Source organism: Sinocyclocheilus rhinocerous, unplaced genomic scaffold (assembly GCF_001515625.1).
Source record: "Sinocyclocheilus rhinocerous isolate Xijiao unplaced genomic scaffold, SAMN03320098_v1.1 scaffold1485, whole genome shotgun sequence".
Classification (NCBI taxonomy): domain Eukaryota; kingdom Metazoa; phylum Chordata; class Actinopteri; order Cypriniformes; family Cyprinidae; genus Sinocyclocheilus; species Sinocyclocheilus rhinocerous.
This window is the reverse complement of record NW_015628698.1, coordinates 183,715-195,403: the sequence shown is the minus strand read 5'-3', so window position 1 is coordinate 195,403 and position 11,689 is coordinate 183,715. Positions and strand designations below refer to the sequence as shown.

The 11,689-nt window shown below is 38.5% G+C and overlaps 1 protein-coding gene across 2 annotated transcripts in view; it reads right to left on the bottom strand.

Moving 5' to 3' along the window:
* Positions 1-797: 797 nt before the first annotated feature.
* LOC107738306 (cytoplasmic protein NCK2-like) overlaps positions 798-11,689 on the bottom strand; it is a 66,198-nt gene continuing 55,306 nt past the window's right edge. Inside the window, exons 3-5 of one of the 2 annotated variants that reach the window (XM_016550026.1) lie at positions 10,154-10,180; positions 4,254-4,972; positions 798-1,940 (exon numbers count right to left, since the gene is read on the bottom strand). In XM_016550026.1, the coding sequence (XP_016405512.1) occupies positions 1,746-1,940; positions 4,254-4,972; positions 10,154-10,180 (941 nt within the window). In that variant the 3' untranslated portion in view covers positions 798-1,745. The remainder of the gene's footprint in view (positions 1,941-4,253; positions 4,973-10,153; positions 10,181-11,689) is intronic. The other variant, XM_016550027.1, reaches the window with a different exon arrangement.

Here is an 11,689-nt window from a genome sequence, read left to right as displayed (position 1 = left end):
AGATTTTCTTTTTTTGTTTGTTTTGTTCAGCAAGGATGCATTAAATTGATCAAACATGACAGTAAAGACATTTATAACATTATGAAAGATTTCCATTTCAAATAAATACTGTTCTTTTGAACTTTATATTCATCAAAGAATTCTGGAAAAAAAATCACAGTAAGTTCCTACAAAAAAGCTAAATTGTTTTCAATAAGAAATAATGTTTCTTAAATACCAAATCAACGAATTAGAATTATTTCTAAAGGATCATGTGACACTGAAGACTGGAGTAATGCTGCAGAAAATTCAGCTTTGAAAGTGAAGTGATGTGTGGCGAAGTATGGTGACCCATACTTGGAATTTGTGCTCTGCATTTAACCCATCCAAGTGCACACACACACCGTGAACACACACCCGGAGCAGTGGGCAGCCATATTGCTGCAGCGCCCGGGGAGCAGTTGGGGGTTCGGTGCCTTGCTCAAGGGTCTCACCTCAGTTGTGGTGTTGAGGGTGGAAGAGAGCGCTGGTCATTCACTCCCCTCATCTACAATCCCTGCCATTACTGAGACTTGAACCCGCAACCTTCGGGTTACAAGTCCGACTCTCTAACCATTAGGCCACAACTGCCATCACAGGAATAAATCACATTTTAAAATATATTCAAACAGAAGGTTTTTATTTTATTTTTTTGTGACTATTAAAAATAAAAATAAAAATCTTACTGACCCCAAACTTTTGAACTGTAGTGTGTTACCAAGAAACAATAAAAAGCACACAACTTTGACATTACTCTTGCAAAAATGTTTAATTAAAAGTATTTCAACTTTTTGCACAGCTATCATGTGGAGCTCACTACATTGTCCTTCTCCGCAGCTTTTTTCTCACGTTAAATAAACATGGTTTTAAATAACAATGCTCAGTAACATTCAGACGTACCATATTTTTATAAAAGCTCGGAAACTAAAAGCTGAACGGACTCATTTGTAATTACACCAAACCATTATTTTCGAATGGTGGCCTTTAGAAATTTAACTTTGAAATTTAACAGTGTTTTGCTGTAATATGGAGGTCTATGCCAATACTTTAATGCTGATACAGATGTGTGAATCTGAATGAGGTGGATATAGTTCTCTTATATATATATATATATTAGATGAGCAGTGCTTGAATGTGAAGGTGGCACATTTGGTTAAGCATCTACAAAACATTCATCTTATAAGACCCTCCTGTTGGCATTTCTCAGTTCATCCAGCAGGGGACGACAAGTACCTGTCACCAACTCTCTCTTTGGCAACTCCCATGTATATACAGTTTCCTGTAATTCCTCTGTGTCTGTATTCTTGCACTTGCCCTGTAACGACTGTATCAGTCTAAGTCTGGATCAGATGAAGGCTGCATCTGTTGGCTTTCTTGTTATCTCAATGTCGGCTAAGTGTGAACAGAAAATGAGCTATCGTCAAGGCAATGGGCAAGTGCTTCAATTATCACTTGGAAAAGGCGATATTCATTTAGGTGAACCACTCCAGGTGAAAAGAAGAGCTAAAGTAACATGGAGCCACAGGGACAGAAAGGAGTCCTCAGCGGAAACAACATAATAATGTTAAATCCTATGAGTTTCCTGTGGGTTGGTATTCAGTAAGTCCTCTGTTTGCTTGTGAGAAATGAGCAGTAAGTAGGAGTTGCAGATCACTTGGCTCAGTGTGAGGTCAGATCTGGTCTGGTCCAGTCAGGTCTGGTTGTAAGGCTCATTTGTGTGTGGAAGGTCACAGGAGGGGTTTGATAAGGTAAATCTTCTCTCCATGTTCGCTAGTGAAGATGGGAGCTTTCTTGTAGTGCTCTAACAGTTCATCCATAGTATTGAAGCGGCGTTGACCGATACAGTAAACTCCATTCGACAGCTGCACTTTGAAGTGTTTGTTCTTTCCGACTGCTTTCAGAGACACTGAGAAATCACTCGGCTAGAGGGGAGAGAGAAAGAAACAGAATTTCCATTTAGTGAATCTCAGCCTAGAGATGGTGCCATAAGCCCTAGATTCCTGGCGCCTCCCCAGCATTGCACATTTTTGATGTCTTCCTTATTTAACATAGCTGAATTAACTCATCAGCTGATTGACTTGAGCTGTATATATATACAGTAACAGTTTGAAAACAAACAACTGATCTAGATTGAAAAGCATGTTAATTTCAATGACATATGTCCACGATAAAGAAATGCATTAAACTGTAAATGTCAAGCTTTTAAAAATTTACTCTTTGCAATTATGCTGGTTTCATATGGTTTTGAAAAACTTTTTAAAGAAAAGTTAAAACATTTTCCTTATGCATTGAATACACAGGAATGTACACATCACAATCATTTATTTTGATTTGCAAATGTTAAAATGTACTTTTTACAAACATCATTAATTTATAAATATTACACTTTTGGGTCATACCACATGACATTTTACAGCAAACTAATCTTGACTTGTCAAAGTATCTGATATTTTAAGTTGTCCACAAAATGATGTCTAATGTCTAATAAATAACATATAAATAAAACAATTAGAATAAATGACTAAAAGCCAGGCAATGTTGTCTTTAAAACTCTTTTAACTGTGAAGTGACCTTTAATTTGAAACAAAAGAAACCAGGGGAGTGGAGACTGACTTTATTGCATCGGAGATGCCACATTGCTCACAAATGATTGGTCCAATTTCAGTGCCCGGTTGCATGAAAGCCCTTAAACTAAGAAATCCCTTAGTTATAAGGTTAAGGGAACCCTTAGTGAAACTTGGGGTGCAAGAAAAAATCTAAGGTCAACTTAAGGAATCTTAAGGCTGTCGTTAATTATCCCCCCTTAATTATTTAAATGTTCCCTTAAGCATTGCTACAAAGTCCTTAGTAACCATTTCACCTTAATAAATTTAAGGGACCAAAACAGCTCCCTTAAGTCGTCCCAAACTCAAACGCGATGGCTGATTTTATGTTAACTGAGAGGAGTAAGTAGCCTACCAAGCCATGTTTTCAATGATCGAAATGGGCGCGATTTTAATGATACACAATTATTGAGAGAGTATCTGTTTGACCGTCAATAAATCCTTTGTCTCAACACAGTCCAGTTTGGCTTATGTTTTTTTGTTTTCTGTGATCTTGGTATTCTCCGTAAAGCAAATATATTAGTACAACTGTGGTTGTATCTAAAGTTAGGTTTGTGGTCCGTTTTGTTCTGTTTATTGTGAGATGTAGTAACTATAGCAACCATGGCGCCCATTGCCGTATGTTGCCAGAAACTACCGTGAAACACTTAGGTAAGGGTGAGAGTTAAGACGCTTGTTGCAACGCTCTTAAAGAAATCCCTTGCCTCAGGGATTTTTTCCCCTCAAGGATACCCCCAAGTCAAATTACTTAAGGGCTTTCATGCAGCCAGGCTGATCTCTAACCCACAACATAACCTGTCCGGTAGCAGGGTAGTCGTTTCTATGGCGATAAACACTGGTAAAAGCCAAGCCACTTTCTTAGTGCCTAAAACCCAGGGTTGTCACAAACTAAACTGAAACACACTTACAATTACGTCAAATGATCAGTGTCATTTTAGTATTATTTATATACTATTGTAGTTTTTATTAATATTTTGAATAAGCTTTTATTTTTATAACTTTCAGTTTTCGTTTTAATAGAATTTAGTTACATTTATAGTAATTTTGTTAAGGGACTTATTATTTTTTAAATATTACTATTTAGTTTACTTTTATTTTAGTTTCATCTAAAGGCCCTGACACACCAAGCTGATGGTCGTCAGTCAACTTGCTCGTTCCACATCGTCTGCACTAGTCGGACCCCATCAGTGACTTTTTGGAGACCAACTGATCAACATGATTCATATTCACTGTAAGTGATATTCATATAAATGGTAAACAAGTGCTGCTTTGTTTACAGTTTGTAATCCGCAGTCCTAGCTCTGTCACCTGATGATATAGACAGTTACTTCCTCTCAAGCTTGCGCAGAATGTACTGGCTGTTGGCTGTAGGCTTCGCAGTGTGTTCAAGCGCAACTTTTTGGTCGTCACTATTCTTTGATGTCGGCTTGATGTGTCACAGCCTTTATATTTATATTTTAGCTTTGTTTCATTTAACAAAATGTTTTAATAGTTTTAGTTACCAATAATAACCCTGCAAATGACACCATGAACACAAATAACTGCACAACACTCAAGTGACTATTCACAGCTACTGAAAGCAGTTATCTGGTCACTGCATTTCGATTAGATCCAGATAAATACTTGACTCACAGAGGACTCGCTGTCTCGCACAAGGAAGTCTCCCTCCAGCCCCCTGTCATTCAGCGCACACTCAGCCTGGTGCCGTGTCACGTTGCCATAGTACCAGTCCTTTCCTGCGAATTTCCCCGTGTGGGAGGGTCCCGTGTGGCTGTTCTGCTGGAAATGGGAGCCCAAGGCTAATGGACCATCATTGAGCACAACCACATAGTTCTTTGGCACCAGACCCACCCGCCCACGGCAGTTCTTACACCTCCACCATTCTGGGTCATTCTCTGGCTTCTCCAGCACTTCCATCATCTCGCCCTTCTCGAAGTTCAGCTCCTCCTCAGTGTCGGAACTGAAGGGGTAGAGCGTTTGAACAGTGTGAAGGACTCTGGGGCCCTGGCCGTTACTGAGGCCCAGCCGTGATGAGAAGACAGTGGGAAGGTCAGCTGACGTGTCCTCCAACTCCTCCTCCTCCTGGACGTAGTTGGAAGGGAACCAGCCCACCTGACCGTTATAGCTGCCCCTCCACCAGCCGTCACTGCATTTCTCCATCACCATCAGCCGGGCTCCCTTCACCAGGCTGAGCTCATCCTCCCGTTCTGCATTGTAGGTAAACCTCACCACCGCTGGAGTGTTCAGGTCATATATTCGTTCTACTCCGCCCCCATTAGGCGAGTACTCATCTGTGCTGGGTGTTGGAGAGGCTTCCCGTGTGCTCGTTTTGCGTTTCGTTTTTCCCAAGCCTGAGAAAGAGAAAGAGAGAGGTAATTAGACATCAGACAAAGTCATTATGTAAAACACAAGCCTCTGAGCTCTGCTAATTAGAAGTAGAGAAGAAAAGGGCAGGGATATTGATTAACGCTGTAAATTCATCAATACTAATCATTTCCTGCTGAAAGAAGACATGTGATATCATTACTGCAGCCCACCACATTTCCTCTTGGTGTCCTCTTTCTATCTTTCTCACATTCTTAAAACTCATCCATCACATCTCCAGTTGCTGCCAGCCATCGAAAAAAATTGCATACAGTGGGTACGGAAAGTATTCAGACCCCCTTAAATTTTTCACTCTTTGTTATATTGCAGCCATTTGCTAAAATCATTTAAGTTAATTTTTTTTCCTCATTAATGTACACACAGCACCCCATATTGACAGAAAAACACAGAATTGTTGACATTTTTGCAGATTTATTAAAAAAAAAAAACTGAAATGATTTTAGCAAATGGCTGCAATATAACAAAGAGTGAAAAATGTAAGGGGGTCTGAATACTTTCCGTACCCACTGTATATAGCGAAAATTTTCAGTACCGGTCTTTCGGTTGGGTACGCATGTGTACTAGTCAGTAACAAATCACACAAACTAAAGTAGATTGCAGAAATATAAAAACAAATCGGTTGCTTTACCACACTACTTTAGGTAATTCAAAATCACTGTAATAAACATATGTAAACATGTGGACTGCACTTTTTAAACACTGTCTGTTAACTTTAGACCAGTGATTCTCAAACTTTTTTAGTCGCACCCCCCTTTAAACCTATACAAAAATCACAGAATCAATTTTTGAACAGTAAGATTTTTAATGGTTTTTAAAGAATTCTCTTCTGCTCACCAAGCCTGCATTTATTTGATCCAAAATACAGCAAAAGCAGTAATATTGTGAAATATTTTTACTATTTAAAATAACTGTTTTCTATTTGAATATATTTTAAAATGTAATTTATTCCTGCGATTTCAAAGCTGAAAAATTATACTGACTCCAAGCTTTTGAATGGTATATGTATAATCTTACAAAAGCTTTTTATTTCACATAAATGCTGATCTTTGGATCTATTGGATCTTTCTTACTGTTCAAAAAATTTTGACTGGTAGTGTATGTATGTAGCCTATATATCACTCATATTAGGCTACATCTTGTTTTGGATACGAATAAAACGTCAGGTCCGACAATATCATGTCTTTTTTAATTTAAATCTAGCTTTATTCGCATTGGCCCATGGAAACCTCTATGAACACACTTGACTTGGCCAAAAAATCGTGGGGGATGAATTTACGTTTTATTGAAAAGTGTTTACATATTCTACACTCATGGCGCGTGCAAACATTAGGATAGGTTAGATGTCTGCCTCCGTTGCGAGTCCCTATCAAACACTTTACCGGGTGGTTTACGCTGTCAATACAGGAGACAAACCAATGGGCCACTGTCTGAAAAAAAAACAAAAACATTCTGTCGGCCCCTTAAACGTGTCGGCCTACCGGGAAAATGCCCGGTATGCCCGATTACCAATCCAGCCCTGGCGCGGACGTCTCCTTATGCTTTCTCTCACCGTACTTTGATGTCATACACTGATCGATCTTTAAGTCGAACACACCTCTTTACTCTCACGTGTCATGTGACCGAGTGTAATCGCAGCCTCTGTGATTGAAAAATCGTGTTTTTTCATACCGCGATATTATCACAAATGCAATTAATCGTTCAGCCCTAATGTTTACCGAACAAATACAGTGTTGGTTTAACCACTGCATGTGCGTAACTTCATTGGAAACTTCCGGTTTTATATATTGTTGCTTTTGATAATAAACAGTCTCTTCTTTCAAATTCGGTTCCTTTCTTTCCAGGAAATTCAAACAGTAAATGCCGTTTTGACGCTCTTTGATGTAGCGCAACAGATCGCTGTATAAACGCCTCAGTTCAAACGGCAGCGCGAGCATCCCTTCCTCTTTACTACTAGTTTTAACACGGAATAAACATGAATGAACATCTCACGCCTCATGTAATCGCTTAATCAGTGTTTCAATCATGGAATGACGTCAATAAAACAGCTTATAAACAAAGAGTTTATTTCAAAAACTGCATTATGTGCAGTTTACAAGTTTGCATACAATTTTTTAATTTGAGTGTTGATTATAATTAAAAATAAACAGTAATTGAATTTAAGTTTGGGCTCTGTTGTTAATTGTAACCTTATAGTAATGTAGAGGTAGATTTTTATCCCTAAGAAAATTGTAATTATAATTTAATTTCTTTAAAGAGAGCGATTTTTTCAGCAGTTTTTTCCCCCTGCTGTACCGAAACTGTTTGGAACCGTGACATCAAAACCGAGGTACTTACCTATATATAAATAATTAATAATATATATTAATAACAAGGCTGCTTTTATTTGATCAAAATACAGTAAAACCAGTAATACTGTGAAATATTACTGACATTTTCTATAGTTATTTATATTTTTAATATATTTTAATTTTTTTTCCTGTGATCATGAAGCTGAATTTTCAATAGCCATTACTCAAGTCTTCAGTGTCACATGCTCCTTCAGAAATCATTCCAATATGCTGATTCGGTGCTCAGGAAACATTTCTTCTTATTATAAAAAGTGAAAATAGCTATGCTGGTTCAAGAAAGTGTGGAAACACAGATACAGTGTTTTTTCTTTTCTGTTTCTTTCCCCAGGAGCAAAATTTGAAGAGCGGCATTTATCTGGTGAATATTTTGTACCATTCTAAATGTAATATTTGATCAATTTAATGCACTCTTGCTGAATAAAAGTATCAATTTCTTTTAAAAAAGTTCAAATATCTCACTGACTTTAAACTTCTAAATTTATAGTTTATACTGTGTTATTACACGGCTCTGTGGAATACTTGATTCTGATTGGTCAGTCGCAACATTCCGAGGTATGTTATCCCTCGATAACAACCGGTAAAAAACTAATAACACAGGCTCATCCGGGTAACTGAAGTCGGTGCTATACGCTTGCTAGGAACTGTTTTTTCTTGGTGGAAGCTTTGCGTTTGTTTAGCTAATAAAATATTAAAACTCAATTTAAAGTTGTGTACAATTATTTAATTATGTCATCCATTTAATTATGTTCATACAAACGCAGCTGCTGCCATTTTAAATTAAATTAAAATATTAAATTAAATTAAAATTATGCATTTAGCAGACGCTTTTATCCAAAGCAACTTACAGTGCATTCAGGCTATACATTTTTTATCAGTATGTGTATTCCCTGGGAATTGAACCCACGACCTTTGCGCTGCTAACGCAATGCTCTACCACTGAGCCACAGGAACATTTTGCGACAATTGTTTTGTACGCTGTAATGGATTATAAGATAACTAACAAACTGGTAAGATTATAAAACATTTTCGTCTTAAATCTTTTATCGCCATAATTATTTATGTGGTGAAATGTTGTGTAATAAGTGGTTTGACTGCACCGTATCATTTGAACTTGCCGCTTGCTCGCAACTGCTGTGTTCACGGAAGCTTTGCGTTCAAATATTTCAACTCAAATCAATATTTCTTGTCTAATTATTTACCTATGTTGCAAGTAGCCGTGTAATAAGCGGGATAATGTACATCCAGCCGGTTGTTGTCTCAGAATAACCCCCTTCAGGGTGATACAAGACCATTCCGCTGTATTCTGCAATAACAACTGGCTGGATGTACATTATCCCTTACTTAAGACAATGTTGTCTAAATTTCATATAACCCTTGATAGCCCTAAAAATAGATTTAGTCTTTTTCTCTCAAAATTTCCAAGGAAAAGGCAGTCCACCCATATTTCTTTTTTCTTTCTTTATTTCTCAGTTAAATCACAGCGTAAGAGGAAAACGGCTTTTAGTACAGAAAATAATGCACTAAAACAATGCTCTTTCTAAAACAGAGTGCAGGAGAGCTGTAATATGTAGGCCCATTTCACACAACACACATCCTTTAATAACGGCCACAATGAGAAGGCGGACCACATTTACACATCTAAACAATGAATAATTTACACAGCTTAAATCACCTGGATTCAGTCAGACATGAACAGAAGGTGTTTGTGTGCCTATCACTGCATGTAAAACTTGCCCGATACATGTCTTTTTTCAAACAATAGGTGAGTAGTCCAATATTTTATGTTGCTGCAAAAGCCTACATCGCAAAATATTGTGTTGATAAATAGGCTTGCAGTGCATTTTCAATTTGTTTTTTAAAGCACCAAATGCTTGCACCAATGCTATGCAGAGCCGCCTGCTTATCTGGACATTCTGAATACTGCAACCTGTTAATATGGGCAGTGAAATAATGTATGTGATAGAGACCTCACCTCAGTGTTGTTTAGAGTATAAACACAATAAAATAAAACCAAACAGCAGAGACACTTAGCATAGTGACCCACCTGGAATTCACTAAAACAGAGTAAATAAAAACATTTACACGTGCACACACGTAACACAATTAACACACAACAGTACCCAGCAGTTTCCTTCCTGCAACAGCAGATCCACACACCTGATTGCACACACTCATCTCACCACTGCGTTCCTCACTCAGTAAACAACACACACACTTGCTCTACCTCTACCCCTATCCCCCTCCATCTCAATACACACCTGCAGAGCATACTAAATGACAATAACTTCCTCTATATAATATGAAAGAATAAGAGGAGAGAGAGAAAGAGTGCAGGTGTTCACATGTCCACTCAACTGAGAAGAGAGAGTAGAGGTGGCCTAGTTTTAGAAGCAAAAAGGAGCATGATATAGTAAGTGTGTATTTTTAAGTGTGTGTTGCAAGACAGTGATGCCAAGGATGATGGTGTGCATTCACACATGGTGTATTTCCATTCAAATGAGGAGGAAATGTGTCTGGTGTTGAGCATTTCTAATGACTAGAATGGAGCTAAACTCTAAACAACTTTTCCCCCAAAACCTGATTCTAAAAATGCATTTTGATTATTAAAACAAGACTTACAGATCCACAAAAATGACGATGTGTACTCTTCTACCTCATCTCACACTGCTTATCTATACTGTATAAATATAATAAACAAGAACTCACACAGACAGACATCAGATCAGTGACACTGTGTGAGAAAATGGACGTGTGGTGTGAGACTGAGAGCGTGAGAACTGTCAGTTGTGTGAGTCTCACCTGAATGCATGAGAGTTGGCAGCAGCCCTGTAAATAAGAAAGGAAATTAAATATTCAAGAGACAATGACATGAGGCATCGGAATCTAATACTTTATACATTAAACATATCGTATGTTTTTAATTTCTGAATTAGATAAGGCTGGACCAGAATATTCGATTATTCGAATATTCGTTCCGTGAGTTGGCATTCGATTTTGAGATTCGAATATTAATTTATTTTTTTTCCAAACACCTGGCATCCCCCTCAAAACGGTTCTCATTCGCGCTTGAATATGAATCGCCGAGTGAACGTCATGATTCAGTTAATCTGGAAGAGAAGACAAAAGTGCCGAAGACCTCAGCTGTGTGGGAGCACTTTAAATTGAGTGAGGACAAGACAAAGGCAGTAGAGCCCTGCAGGGACCTCAAATTTAGGCCCTAGCTCGGCCCTGGCCGAGACGCTCAGGCCCCGGCCCTTGTCCGACAGCTTATCAGAATTACCGGCCCGAGCCCGAGCCCGACCCAAGCCCGTCTTTTTTTTCCCCTTTTCTCCCAAAACAGCTTATACTACTCTTTCAGCTATTAAAATAGATAAATTATTATGTTTCGTTTTTTTATTAAGTTAATTTAGAAAAACGTTTGGAGCATTTTCGTTCGTTAAATATATTTTTGTTTTTTAAAGTAGCCTAACGACCAAGCGGCAGACAGTGAGCTGATCGCCTATGTTTGATCAATGTAGCCTTCTCAAATCATCACGACCTGCCTAAAATAAAATCTAGATATACTAAAACAGTTCAAGCATATAAAAATGTTTAAACGTTAAACCTGCGCTATAATAAATGTGCGCTATATCCATGGCCGGACTTACCATTGGGCTTGAGTGGGCTGCAGCCCATGAGCCCCGCCTTGTAGGGGGCCCCGCCTTTGCCGTTTACGTTTGTTTGATTTGTTCGTTATATGCCAATCAGAATTCAGAAATGATTAGCCGCATTTTAGAGGTCTGCATTCCCGCGGGAACCGCGAGACCCGACCAGATTTTTTGCGCCGCGGGATTAAATTCCCGAATAAAACGCGGTAGCGGTCGGTAACTCTGGTGTAATTTGAACGGGAGCGGGCGGTCTAACAATATCCTGTTCCCGACGTCCATTTAGAATAGCATATCTGCGCTTTATTCTTATGACCACCGGTACAGCCTGTACTCGGACTGTCGCGCTGCACGCATGCTTTCTGCATCACGCGTTTTATTTGCGTGGTCTGTGCGCAGCATGTGCATTACGATGCTCAGAGCAGGCTGTACCTCTGGTAAATATACGGCCCTCAGACAGAACAGGCAGGTTGTTGATGAGTGACAGAGCAGAATAAGGATGGAGCAAAGTGTGGATGCGCTGTCCTTGAAGGAGTTCAACTCAGTTTTGTTTATATTTTGCTTAGCCTATATAATTTTAAATGAAATGTCGTATTTATTTATTTTTCTCTGCAACACTTTTCCTACTGTGTTAACAGAAAAATGTCAAACGAATTTAGTATTTAGACAAGACGAATAAAAATAGCTAATA